Genomic DNA, 14,936 nt, shown 5'->3' with positions numbered 1-14,936 from the left:
ACGTGAACTATGGTTTTTTGGCCAGATGCCAGCTTGGTTAATTGCATACTGTCTACCTGAATTCCCTTTGCTTGGGGTGTTGCACACTTTAGATTGTATTGCACTATTGTCATGTTTCCCCAAGAGGTGGGTACGTGATATTGTAGAATGAGCCAGAATATAATTTGTTAAGCTAATAAGAGTACTTTGGAGATGAAGGGTTAAATGTAAGTATTGTGTTTTTCACAATTTCCCCCAATGAGGCCTATTTGTACAGTAATTAATGTGGAATAGCATTAGTGAAACATGGAAATGAGCCAGCTCACCCTGACAAGAGTGGTAATAACACAGAAACAACTAATTTTGATAAATTATGCAGAAAATAATTATTTAAACAAATACCCCGAGCCTCCCTGCCTAATTAATGCACCTATTGTTTTGTTTTGTTTTATTGGTCTGAAGGAGCCACATATAGTCACTAATTGAATTAACACAATATCCAGTGGTAAACTTTATTTTATTCTATATGAACATGATTTTTAATTTGTTGATCAATGACCTTTTCATTTTTTGGTATCTTAAAGGAAAATAGACCTTCTGAGGCTTTTCTGCCAAACGACAATAAAAAATTCTCTGTATCCGCAGAAAATGTAACAGATGACAGTGAAAATACATCTACCCAAAGCAACAAATTAGCAAAGGGTATTTTAAGAAAACACACATCTCTGAAGGAAACATCACACCTTTGAAGTCCAGGAGTCTCAGAAAGAGACTTCACAAATATTATCATGACATAGTCTAATGCTTCCATTTGTAAAGCATTAAAGCTTAGACTTGTGTGAATGTTTTCAGACTTCATATTAAGCTTACGAATTTTTCCTTATATGAATATTTAATACATACTACATTCCTACACGAGAGAAAAACATAACTACATCCAAATAGAGGGCAATGGGGGAGGAGTAAAGGGGACAGGGGAGCAGGGAGAGGATTGTGTGCTAATACCTGACCGGCACTATATCAAGTACATGGCACACCTCCTGGGTGAAGGGCATAACTACAGTTTGGATTCTACCTAACAAATGCAAACAATGTAGTCTAATTGTCTGTACCCTTATATCAATCTGAAATTTAAGAAAATAGTAACATTTTCTATCATTTTTATAGCTACCACTGCACCTGGCACCATATCTTACATAGTGACATTCAGTAAAGTAAGGTTCTTTAAATGAATAACCAAAGAGTTGGAACCAAAAAAAACGGGAGGGAAATAGCATTTACAGATTTCCTAAGATTCAGCAGTCCTTAGGTGGGCATGTTCCCTGCAACATTTCGTCTAATCCGCACGAAAATCCCCATTTCACAGACAAGAAGACAGAGTCTCAGAGATGCCATATGGCTTCCTCACGATCAACAGCTTTGAGTTTCAAAGCCAAGTCTATTTTACCATAAAACCTGGCCCTTCAGCTCCACAATACCTTGCAGGCTCCCACTTTGAGTCTGGCATCATTGGCCTTAATTTGAGGAGGCAAGTCTGAAAACCTCACACACTGTGAGAGTCAAGTTGATCCCCAAAGACGAGGTTAACAACCGCTCTATGGAATTTTACATTGTTATTCTTTCTCTCATTACTCCAATTCAGATCTGTCAGTATTGCCATTTTAGAGTTGTCATAACCATTGCCAAATAATTATACAGTTGTCACAAGATATACCATAAATTGAATCTTTATAAATCTTAGTACGAAGTAGTTCAAATGTGAATGCTTAATGAATCCAGAAAATAATAAGAAAAAAACACCCTTTAAGCTCCCCCAAAATTCACTTACCACGGTTGAGTCTATCGTGTGGACTAAAGAAAAATGCTCTTCAGCCTCCTGCACCTGGACTGTGTTCATAGCCAACTTTTCAGGTTTTTAACTGGCATTAAATTGCCTAGAAATTGAATGTGTAGAAAATGATGGAAATTCATTTTGCCTCCTGAAAAAAATTATTCTCTTCCTATTTTAATTTTTCTTAAAAAAAATAACATGAAAGACTGTACCTTTAAAGACTATTGAACCAGGATGTAGGTAATATGTATTTCTGTATGATGTAAAACATAGTAAAAGACTTCAGAAACACAGTGATATGTAGGCTATAAGTCAGCCCATTTCTAACTACGCAAACACATACCTCGCTCTAATCCAGAAATTCCTATCCCAATATATTTTGTTTCCAGCCAGACAGTAGCTAATTTATGGCTCTGCCAACAATGCCATTTTAATTAATTTTATTCATCTTATTTCTCTTTCCTCTGTTCCTCATATCTCATCTGTTTGCATTGCCTAGATTTTAATTAAAAAACCTCTCCTCTCTAAGGAGCAATCTGAAGTGGCAAAAATAATCACTTAAAATATTACAGTCATTAAAAAATTGGCTGTGGTGAAAGCCATGCATTTTCAATTTTCCTACAAATGATGTTTTAGCTTCCTTTTAAAGTGCACTTTGTATCTGAATTGTCTGCCACCAGCCAGCTTGGCTATCAAAAATGGTCTTCCAGCTGGGTGGGCTGAGTGACAACTCCTTAATGGAGGAAATGGATGGTGCTCTGCTTGTGTGGAGGGAAGGCATACCAGGCAGATTTCGTTCCATCTGCCACCAGCTCTCTGCAAGCTGGCAATGCCCAAATGCCCAATGAACTCATTCCAACAAAAAAGATATCGTCAAAAAATAAATTGTAAGGCTACAGATGCCTGAAAGGATCATCAGGGCCTTTAGACCCCAGGGAGATAATATTAAGAAGGGCTTGAATGTTCATTTTTGATGAAAAGCTAATAAAACAATGGTGGAGGCAATTGTAAGTGCTTGTACAAGTACAGAGGTGAAGTCATTAACATTTTCAGTGGAGTAGAAGGAGAAGCCTTAGAAAGACACTGTCCTGAATGGTGGCCAAGGACTTGTTATACTGAGGAATTTGCACTGATGTTTCCTGTTGATGATTTTCTGAATGGCAAATTCTTGTCATTTAGTTACACTGTGTTCTGCTTGTCAACCAAGGAAATCCATTTAGCAGAAAAGTAGGAAAATGGTTTTGATTGACAAAGAGAAACACGTAAGGATTATACTTAAGGGATTTAAAAAATTGGAATTCTGCTAGCACTTAAAAGTGTAAAATGTTTGCCATGGATCAGTGCTAAAATAATGAAACCAGTACAGATTAAAATAATAACGATTTTTAGAAAGCTAGAAATATACAGGAAAATTTAGAGTCATGTGCAGAATTTATACCTTTATTTTGCCCAAAATAAATGCATAGTTACCTGATATTTACTTACAGTAAGTCAATCAAAAGATATGATCAGGAAGTCACATGAGATTTATAATCATTTGCTCAAGGAAATCTGCGAGCTTTTCATGATGCTAATAATAAAATAGTCCTGAATTCCAGAGCATTCTTGTTTTTATCATCTCAAAAGCTCATATAGCTCAACTATCACACGTTTGTTTTCGAAGTTGTTTAGATTTTAATTGTTATATCATATAAATGACATGAGTTTAAATAGATGCTGAACAAAAATAGCTAGGTATTAAAATTCAGATCAATTTTCTGAAATTCTTTTTATACTTTCAATGAGCATTTCATTTGGATTTTTAACACAGTAAATTGATGTTATACAATGCAAGTTCATCTGTAAGAAAAGTGGCACCAGGCATCTTGCATGAAGTTTTCCAGCTTTAGGAGAATATTTGGTAATCTGCCAAAATTTGAAGGAGGGCTTTTGAAGTTCTAATTGATGGTTATATCTGCCCTGACAATAAGTGAATGTTTTCGGTATTTTTACCATATTGTATTGTGGAACACATTCTTACCCGTTTTGCTGAAGGTTTTAAGTTGATCTGAAGAATTTTAATGACTATTCTGATGAGAAACAATTAAAAATAGATTTAAATACTCTTCCATTTTTCTGTCAAGTACTGCTAAGGGTATGGAATATCTTAGATAATATAAAGATTTTTAAGGTATATGTTCAGAAATAATGATTATGTTATAGCACTTAGAGATTTTGAAAAATATTTCTTCATGTTTGTGCTTCTAACACTATCTCAGGGAATAGGTATTATTGGTTCCATTTTACAGCCTAAGAAAATGAGGCCTAGAGGGGTTAAATGACTTATGCAAAAGTAGATAAAATGCATTGAACTATTAGGCTGTTAATAGTTAGCTATTAAGTAGAGAAAATGCATTTGAACATATCTTCTAATTCTAATCCCTCAAACTCCTTGAGAAAAGGATAGTAACTGGATTTTTCAGTCCTTATCATCTTGATTATTTTCAGTTTCCAACTTCTGTTCTTTTCTAACCTTAGTTCTTCAATTTATATTCAAGCAACACCTAACCAACCAGGTCATGAGTTCCCGTTCAGAGACAGATCACAAACAATCAGAGGCCCAGGGACTGCATCTCAGTCTGAAGGTATTCTAGCATAAATGCTTAGTTTGGAGAGCATCTAGGAAACTAAGCTAATTCCACCCTGTAACCGATCCTAAAATAGAACTAACATGAAACTCTGACTTACCCTGTAATTGATATAGAGTTCCTCAGAATGAGAACCCCAAACCGGCCTCCCACCCTGCAGAACATGCCTAAATTCAGAGCCTGTCTACAATCAGCTTCTTAGAGAGGGGGGACTCGGTAAGCCTATTGCTCTCAAAGACCTCAGGAGTTCATTGGTTTCACATAAACCATCCCTGATTTTATAGGCCCAGTATTACACTGTTGGCTAATCTATCTATAAAAGAGTGTCTTACCATCACTCCAAACCTTGAAAACATTGGGTTTTACTCAGGATGGGGAGCAAAATCATACCTGGATCCCCTTAGCATGGTGGGGAGCAGAGCATGCCATCCATAGCTGTACGTGTGATCTGTGCACCACCACGCCCTACTGCCGAGACACTGGCAGCCCTGTCATGCTGACAGTTGGGGAACACTGAACCACCTCCCACTAGTGGTGGCTGCTTTCTTTCTTTGGTAATGTGTCACTCTACTAAGACCATAAAGAAGAGAACATTCAAAGAACAATAGTTTGCCTGTTTCTACACCCAAAAGGACATTGGGCTTATTTGGGAGGGGAGAATAAAGTTAACTGTGACTCTCCACTTAAACTTGACTAAGGTAGGATGTTTTCAGTGCAAAGGCTTAAACTATTATAAACCATATTAAAACAATATTAAACCATATTAAACCATATAAAACAATATTAGTTTTGATATTGAAGATTGTTCATTTACTATAAATTGGTAAAGAACAGCTCTATGGAGGTTATAAAACTATGTCAAAAACTGTGCCATTCTCTCCTTCACGGAAACTTGTCAGACAGGTCTCAAAAGTTTTCAGGTCCTACTAATATTAAAATTGGTTTATACTCAATTAAAGTGAGTATTAATTTTTTCAGGTTGCTTTCTTTATACTTGCTGTGGTAAATATTACTGGTTGCTCATATTTGATAATTAATTTTCAATAATTGTACAATTGCAAGTGGTCCATTAACTGCTAAATGTATTTGGTAATAGCAAAATAACTAACAAGAAGATCCTTTTGGGGGGTGGGGGTCGTAGGGACAAGATCTCGCTCTATTGCCCGGGCTGGAATGCAGTGGCATCATCATAGCTCACTGCAGCTCAGACTCCTGGGCTCAGCCTCTCAAGCAGCTGCCCCACACCTGGCTAATTCTTTGTTTTAATTTTTTCTAGAGGAAGGGAGGTCTCTCTGTGTTGCTCAGGGTGCTTTCCCGCTCTTAGCTTCAAGCAATCTTCTTGCCTTGGCCTCTCAAAATGGTAGGATTATAGGCATGAACCAATGCTCCTGGCTAAAAAGTTTCTTTCACTTTTCTCCTACATTGACCCATGTTAATTTTGTGAAACTATTTTAACAATATGTTGCCCAGTTTTATAATGATTTGGGTTTTTATATAAGTTTTATCTCAACTAAATTTAAAATGTGTTTCAAGTATAATTTATATAATGTAATCACCTATTTATAATTAAATTATGGTAATATAAAAATGAATAATAATATAAATCTTGGAAGGGTAGCAAAAATTTTATATAGCACAGAGTTTTAAAGCATCATGAAACCATTCTGAAGTAAATGGAACCGAAACTGAAATAATTAAATTGATATTTAGCCAAAAATAGCTGGCATTTCATGTTAGCTGAGTCATTCTTTTTCTTCTGCAAATATAATATTTAAATTCTAATATAAATTATTCTCTTTCCACATGAATTGTGATTGTCAAGTATGCCACTTGTATGCCACTTCCTTGGACTTTGTCACTTGCATTGGTGTCTGAGTCCCTTACATTAATTCCAGATGAAGAGAGGCCATAGGTGCTTGGGACTTCAGAATGTAAAGTTAATGGTGAAGACCACTGTTTAGAACTCAAGGGATTTGTCATTAGAAAGTAACCTCTGTTACTCTGGTTAATGCATTCATTGCCTTTTCAGCGTGCGGAATAGCAGATGATGGCAAACATGCACTGGGTTTGTCACCCCTGGACAGTTTTCATTTACTGTTAAATAAATGAAATCCTAAGTATTCATTGGTCTGCAGAGTTAAGGATTGCACATAGTGAATTCAGTTTAGCATCTTTGAATAGCCTGTATTCATCGTTCCGTGAAGATGATTCTCAAGCAGCTGGTGCATGATACATTCTACGGCGTCATCTGAAGTGAAGACAGGGTCCAGCAGGTATGACTTTTGCCTCAGTCCCTCAATAGCGTATGCTCCTACTCTCTCAAACTTCCGGAAACTACACTCTTCCAATCTAGTCGAGTCTGATTCCTCCTCAACTGATTTGACCAGCCATAACCAGCTTGTCATTAGACATTTCTCTGCACATACCCCACTCCTGTTCTAGAAACCGCTGCCAACGGAATAGTAGAGAGATCCTCAGATTGCCGTTTAGGACCCTTTACAGTCTGGCTGTGGTCTGATGCTGAATTGTGCCTATTTGTCACCTTTGTAATTCATTCAGGTTCGCCATCCATTTGGGGTTTCTATCCTTTTTTGAGTTTTAGAATATTAGGGAGTACATGTGTTTTGTTTACATACTTTGTTTTCTACATACATTGGGTCAAGGGTATACCATCTGTTCTTTGTAATGTCAGCTGAAGACCTGTTTATCTATGAAGACTGCTGGTGTAGACTGGGCACAAAGATCCCTGCTCTCTCCCACTCATTGGCCATCTGGCATTGAACCTTGTCTTTGATATGTCTCCATTAGACTGAGATTTTGCATTTTGCATTGTTATACTTCATTATAAACTCCACAACCCTCAGTACCTTGCTTAGTGAGTACAACATGATTATATTTAATGTATTGTATTCAGAAGTTTTGCTAAAGGAATAGATCATAGCTGCTATTACCCCAGGGAGGAATAATGGCTAACTAGGTGACATGATGTTTATGTTAATTTGTTTCACTGAAGTAACTCTCTTTCTATGTACAGTCAGACATGCTGAAAAGCAGGTCATTAGGAGATTTTGTCATTGTACGAATGTCACACATGCCTGGACAGGATAGCCTGCTACACACATAGGCTGTGTGGTGGAGACTGTTGCTCCCAAGCTGCAAACCTGCACACATGTTACTGCGCAGGATACCGTAGGCAATTGTAGCACAGTGATAAGTGTTTGTGAGTCTAAGCATATCTAAATATAGAAAAGGCGCCTTGTGGCTCAGTCGGTAGGGCGCCGGCCCCATATACCGAGAGTGGTGGGTTCAAACCCGGCCCCGGCCAAACTGCAACCAAAAAATAGCCGGGCGTTGTGGCAGGCACCTGTAGTCCCAGCTGCTCGGGAGGCTGAGGCAGGAGAATCGCGTAAGCCCAGGAGTTGGAGGTTGCTGTGAGCTGTGTCAGGCCACGGCACTCTACCGAGGGCCATAAAGTGAGACTCTGTCTCTACAAAAAAAAAAAAAAGAAAAGGTAAAAACATTGTGTAAAAGATAAACAATGTATAGGGCACTTAGCATGAATGGAGCTTGCCAGACCAGAAGGTCCCTCAGTGCATCAGTGAGCGAGCGTGAGAGCCCAGGACATCCCTGTACTCCTCTGGAGAATTTATAAAATCGCTGAAGCCCAGGAGTTGGAGGTTGCTGTGAGCTGTGTGAGGCCACGGCACTCTACCGAGGGCCATAAAGTTAGACTCTGTCTCTACAAAAAAAAAAAAAAAACCCACCCTACCCTTAGATAGGATGAGTCAGAGGCAAACATGTTTTCTAATTCTCTAAATTTATTTAAATTTTTTTTCTTTCTTCAGAAATAAATTAACCTTACCTTGCTGAAACTTTTTTACTGCATAAAATTTTTAATCTTTTTGACTCTTCGTGATAATACTTGCTTAAAACACAAATGCCGTGTACAGCTATACAAAAATGTTCTTTCTTTGTATCTTTATCTGTAAGCTATTTTCTATTTTAAAAAATGTTTTTTTACTTTTTAAATTTTTTTGTTAAAAACTAAGCTACAACACACACACATTCACATGGGGCCAGGACCTTCAATATCACTGTCTTCGACTCCCACAGCTTGTCTCGTTGCAGACCTCAGGCAGGAGTGCGACAGGCACGGAGCTGTCAGCTCCGAAGCTGTCAGCTCCAGTGCCTTCTTCTGGAATGACAAAGGGCCCACCTAAGGCTGTTTTATAGTAAACTTTCCTTTTTTAAGAGGAACGAGTACACTGTAGAAGAATGACAACAAGTGTAGTATAGTATGTATATAAACCAGTAGTAGTCACTTACCATTATCAAGTGTTACATACTGTTGATAATTGCATGTACTATACTTTTCTGTGACAGGAAGCACAGTAGGTCTGTTTACTGCAGCATCACCACAAACACATGAGCAATGCATTGTGCCTGCCACCTGGAGGCTCTGTACCAAGACCTGGAATATTACAGGGAATGAAATGAACGTGATCCCTAAACTTACAGTCACTGGGCCTGATATTTTTTGTCCAATTGTTTTTCTTCATTGCTATGTCTTTTTAAAAGCACATGAAACCTAAAAGAATACCTGATCTTTCCTTTATTAATACTTCTCTATATATGACTTACTACCAAAGATGTTAATGCATACTTGTAATAATTTTTAAAAGTAAATACTGTTTACTCAATTCTAGCATTTGATCTTGCTTTCGATTATTCATTTTAAGTGAAAAACTGTGAGTTTAAAAAAATCACAAGAAATTCTTTTTAATTGTTATTTTTATGTGTTCTTTTTGGGAATAACAAAAGCTTATAATTTCTCAGCTCTTGACTGGAGACATCATGCAACTTCTTAGGTCTGGTCAAAACTTTTAGCCAAAAGCTGGCTGAGAATATATGATCATATCTGGGTTTACATTGACCTTTTACTGTATTCCGTGTGTTGATTAGCTGGCTGTGCTACTCATATCCCATTTATAGACAAAATTGTGAAAGGCTTGAATGGCAAGTCAGAAACATATGGAATATTGAAAAGGTCAGTGAGATTTAGCTCATAACCACAGAATTTAAAACATATGACAAGTTGTTATCAGACTTAATTCCCAACAACAAGGTCTGTGGTCAAGATGGGAAATTATTCCAATTAAAATATGCTCATTTCATACTAAAGGCTGAGCTAGCAAAGCTCAGATGCCCTCTTGACTCCTTTTTTGTGATGACTTAATAAGTTAGAAAGAAATTTTAATTGAATTAAATAAACAAGGCAGAAAAGGAGGTAACAAGCTCTTTTGATTTGAGAGTCCACTGTAGAGGGAATAATATAATGACTTTTCTAAAAACTCTAATTATATCTGAGTAAGACAGCCACAGCCACAAAACCAATTCAACAGCCACCCCCTGCTCTCTTTTTATCTACAGCATAGCTGTCAGTCAGATGGGAACTCCATTTATTTCCATGGAAATGAAGGCAGTGAGTTCAATTTTGCTACCACCCGGGATGTAGATCTTTCCACAGAAGATATTCAAGAGCAGTGGTCAGAAGAATTTGAGAGCCAGCCCACAGGGTAAGTAATTGCTATCTCCCATGCTGTGTACAACTTACTTTATTCTACTAAACGTATTTTAAATGCGTATTGTTAAATCACAAAAGCATACTTAGATCATAGACCAAAAGGAGTACACTTACCCTAAAGAATCGTTATGAAGTCATCAGTTTTTTGTAATACATATTAAAATTTTTTATTGCAAATACCTTTTAACTTCATTTGAATCACTTATATCTCAGTTTATTCAGGTTTTACTGGGAGAGGTTTTTTTTTTTTCCTCTAAAGAGAAAAAATACAAAATCTTTCCACTACTATTATATTGAGATGTTCATTTGTCTTCTTGGGGTCTGAGATTTATAGATGCTGCTACCAGATCATCCTGGGAAAGTGGTTTTGATCTATAAAAATTGTTTAGGGGATAAAATTTATCTTTGAGACACTTATAATGGAGGAATTTGAGACTGCACTTGAAATAGAGGGGACTGAGGCAGTGAGGCGACGTCTTGCTGGGCTGACTTACATGCCTTTTCTCTGGATCCTGAGTCCCTAAGATATCTCCTATTAATTGGGCAGCACTTTTAAAAGTCTAAATTGAATAATATGTTCAGAGAATCAAAATCTGTAAGGTAGTATGAGTTAGAAGCAAATGTGTGTTTTCTAACACTATCATAAGAATGAATGACATCAATATAAAATGGGATTTCATAATGAATATGAAAAACAATAATTTGACTGTTAACTGTGAGAAACTTTTCCAGATCATAACATTTAAGGTGTAGCCATGTCATTCTGATCTCAACAAATTAAATAAAATTTGGCCAGGCTTGGTCACTCCTGCCCACAATCCTAGTACTCAGGAGGCCACGGCAGGTGAATTGCTTGAGCTCAGGAGTTTGAGACCAGCCTGAACAAAAGCAAGACCCTGTCTCTACTTTTAAAAAATTTTTTTAAATAGGAAAATTAGGCTCAGTGCCCATAGCACAGTGGTTATGGCATCAGCCACACACACACCGAGGCTGGCAGGGCCAGCCCAGGCCAGCTAAACAACAGTGACAACTGCAACAAAAGCCAGGCGTTGTGGCAGGTGCCTGTAGTCCCAGCTACTTGGGAGGCTGAGGCAAGAGTATCACTTAAGCCCAAGAGTTTGAGGTTGCTGTGTGCTGTGACACCACAGCACTCTACTGAGGGAGACATTATAAGACTCTGTCTCAAAAAAAAAATAGGAAAATTAGCCAGACGTTGTGACTAGTGCCTTTAATCCCAGCTACTCATGAGCCTGAGGCAAGAGGATCGCTTGAGCCCAAGAGTTTGAGGTTGCTGTGAGCTATGACACCATGGCACTCAACCCAGGGCAACGGAATGAGACTCTGTCTCAAAAATTAAAATTTAAATAAAATTTAAATAAAAATTGTTTAAACTTTGAATTCCCAGAGTGGCAAGAAGGCCAGTATTGTCCATTAGGGCTCCTGCTTCCTATGCAGTGCCCAAGAACCTCCAGAGACAAGGATAGGGGAATCTTCCCAGTGGGTTGAGCCACCACTGCTGCTATGACCTTTTGCTGCCACATGGGGGTCTTTCACTTTGGACACAGAATTTAAACTGGGATAGACCCAGCCCTGCCCCTCCTTGCCTCAAGGAAGTCACTCAGGTCCACTGGGGTCAGCCTCTAAGGAAGCTGACAGTGAGTGACTCCAGCCTCCCAGGACCTGTCATTGACCTCTTCAAGCCCAGCACCAATGCTCACACCCTACAGTCCACACGGCCCTTCTCTTCTGAGGCTCCTGTCATTCTTGAAGTTCCATGTCCAGTGCAGCTCCCATGTTTCCGTGAGTGACTAGCAGCCCCTCTTCCTCTTTATAATCTCTGGGCTCTCCCCAGGACTTGGGCTGCTCTTCTTTGTAACCTTCGGACCATCTGAGAGCTCATTCCACTCCCCGCACAACTCCAAAAGAGTTTGGATGGAATCCAGAGCTGTGACAATGCACAGAAGGCTTTTAACTTAGCTTCTGGAGATAAAGGATCCATCACCAGCGTGTCAGTTCTTTCCTCTAACCCTTGATACAAAAAACTCATCCTACTCCCTTTCCTGCTTATAGAGCTTGAAACCTATGAGGGGATACAAAAATGTTGAGACACAAGAGACTTAGTTACCCCTCTTCCTTCATCTCTCCAAGCTGGCACCATCCACGTGATGTGTCACCGTCTTCCGGGGTCTCATGTGGCCTTGGCACTCAGATGATCCCCAAGTGCTACCAGCCCCCAGCTCACTAAAGCAGAGCTAAAAAGACAAATTTCATCTCTAGGAGAACCATTCTGATACCAATCTCCCTATCTCAATCTCTCTCTCTCCTTCCCTCTCCTTCCAGTAAAACTTGATATTTTGAATGTAACTTACACTTACTATTTTTGGAGAAAGACAAAGTTTAATTTTACCTGTAGGCTTCATTCAGGACTGGGGAACCTGCAGCCTTAAGGAAACTTGTGGACTTCCCAGTCCTTAAGGATGGCCTTTTGACCAAATCCAAATTTTACAGAGCAAATCCTTTTATTAAAAGAGGTGCACCACAGAAAGATGCAGGTTTTCTTGCTTCTTTTGGTGTGTAGAAAAGAACAATCTTGAAATTAGAAGGCCACGGTTCTCCATGGCTCCAAGTCCATCCACCTCTCTGTTAAAGAAGCGTTCTCTCTCTGTTCGAGAAGCATGGAAAATTCCTCCATGAATTACGCTTAGGAAGGAAATGAGTTGATAGAAGAAGAAACCAAACATATTTTAGAAAATTAAAGTACTAGTCCAGATTCATAGCTGGCAAAAAATGTTTATTTCCATTAACATATCAGATATTCTGTTTTCAACAGAGCATTAATAATATAAAAGAAAAAAAAAAACTTTTGGCTACAACCAAATCAATCATCCCCCCAAACAAAAAAAAGAACTAAAAGTATCCATGCCTAAAGAAAGAGCTGAAGTCAGTCCAGAACAAAGTCCATTCACTGAATCAATCAGGTGGATTTAATTATGCTCTCTGGACATTTCTGAGGACTGAGGCATTACCAGGGTTTTGGTCACAGTTAAGAAGCTGCTACTTTCAGGCTATGGCACTGTCTGCAGGTTTCAATTCCAATAACGTGCTTAAGAAAAGCACCTGTGCCCCTCAAATTGTCCTGCAATTCATTCATCGAAATTCTAAAAGCAATCACACCTAAGATTTGTTTGTAGCTTTTGCCCCAGAATAACAGGCTGGCATCCGGTGGCCTCGTTATGAAGTTGGCGTTATGGTATCAGAGTATTCAAGAATAATGAGAAGACTTAGCATTTGCTGTGTTTTGAATGATGATAAAAATGCTGGCTTAATACATGTTGTTTGGGGGACTTGTTTTCCCCACTTCTACTTAGTCCCAAATGTTGCTTTACTGATCTGGGAAAGAATGTTGATGTAAAATGTTTAATCATAGCTACAGGAAAAAATTCCATCACAAAATCAAGTTAATGTGCAGCATTTCTACCTAGGGTGAGAGCTGACAAAGAAAAACAGGTTAGGAATGTGCTCATGAAGCTGGATAGTGGTTAGCGCGCCAGCCCTGCACACCAGGGGCAGGAGTTTGAACCTCACCTTGGCCTGATTAATAGCAAGAAGAACAAAAAGAATTTGTTACTGAAATTCTTTTTTTTTTTTAATTAAATTTAATTTTATTTTTTATTGTTGGGGATTCATTGAGGGTACAATAAGCCAGGTTACACTGATTGCAATTGTTAGGTAAAGTCCCTCTTGCAATCATGTCTTGCCCCCATAAAGTGTGACACACACCAAGGCCCCACCCCCCCTCCCTCCGTCCCTCTTTCTGCTTTTCCTACCCCCCCATAACCTTAATTGTCATTAATTGTCCTCATATCAAAATTGAGTGCATAGGATTCATGCTTCTCCATTCTTGTGATGCTTTACTAAGAATAATGTCTTCCACTTCCATCCAGATTAATACGAAGGATGTGAAGTCTCCAGTTTTTTTAATAGCTGAATAGTATTCCATGGTGTACATATACCACAGCTTGTTAATCTGTTACTGAAATTCTTGATGTGTTCTGTTTTGTCTGCCCAGTTTATTGAATGTTTGTCTCATTTTTCTCTTCTACCCCTACCATCCACATAAAAAATTTGTCATTATAAGCTCGTCTCCTACAATAGATAGAAAACATAGATGGTAGATCCTCACTCTACGCAGTGACCAGTTGAATTGATTTAATTCTGCAGCACTGAATTAATTTTATTTATAGTAAAGCTCCAAATGATACTATAAACTGTAAAAATTAAATTATTAATGCGGACATAATTCCCAGAAGAATTATGAGAGAGAAAAAGAATATACCACCCTTGTGATATTTTTAAAATACTTAATATGAATGGCAAGAAAGAAAAGAAAGCCACTAAACCATTATGGCCTTTTTTTTTTTGGAAACCATTTTCCCAATTATCCATATTTTCCCAACATTTGAATCAAAGTGTTTGATCTTTGATCACAAGGATGCAAGAACTGTTTGCCTGCTACATCACTGAGCTGTCCCAAATCCAATGTTGATAAGTTTGTTTTTTAAGTCATATTTTAAAGGTTGTTTTTTTTTTTTTAATCTAAAGAAGATACATCTGTTACTTCACCAAGGGAGAAACTTTAATAGATACACTGATAATTTATGTAAGTCTTTTTGAACTTTGGCTTAATCTTACAAACACATCATTTAATTAGCAACTACCATATCTCACCTAGCTGAGGGTGTCTTTAGATGGGAGGGGGCATTAGATAACAGAACGTTGCTATACATGAAATGTATATACTTGCCTTTCATCCCAAATGCAAACACTGTGTGTTTTTACTCGTCAAATACCTTTTAAAAAATCTGCTTTATTGCTGTGACCAGAATATTAATGCTAAAGAACAACTCCACAGATG

The 14,936-nt window shown here is 38.1% G+C and overlaps 1 protein-coding gene across 1 annotated transcript in view; it reads left to right on the top strand.

Moving 5' to 3' along the window:
* RELN (reelin) overlaps positions 1–14,936 on the top strand; it is a 533,405-nt gene that overhangs the window by 291,510 nt on the left and 226,959 nt on the right. The window contains exon 11 of the mRNA XM_053609340.1: positions 9,868–10,013. Coding sequence (XP_053465315.1) covers positions 9,868–10,013 — 146 coding nt within the window. The remainder of the gene's footprint in view (positions 1–9,867; positions 10,014–14,936) is intronic.

Source organism: Nycticebus coucang, chromosome 11, assembly GCF_027406575.1.
Source record: "Nycticebus coucang isolate mNycCou1 chromosome 11, mNycCou1.pri, whole genome shotgun sequence".
NCBI lineage: Eukaryota > Metazoa > Chordata > Mammalia > Primates > Lorisidae > Nycticebus > Nycticebus coucang.
Note: the sequence above shows the minus strand (reverse complement) of the source record. Positions and strands in the feature narration are given on the sequence as shown.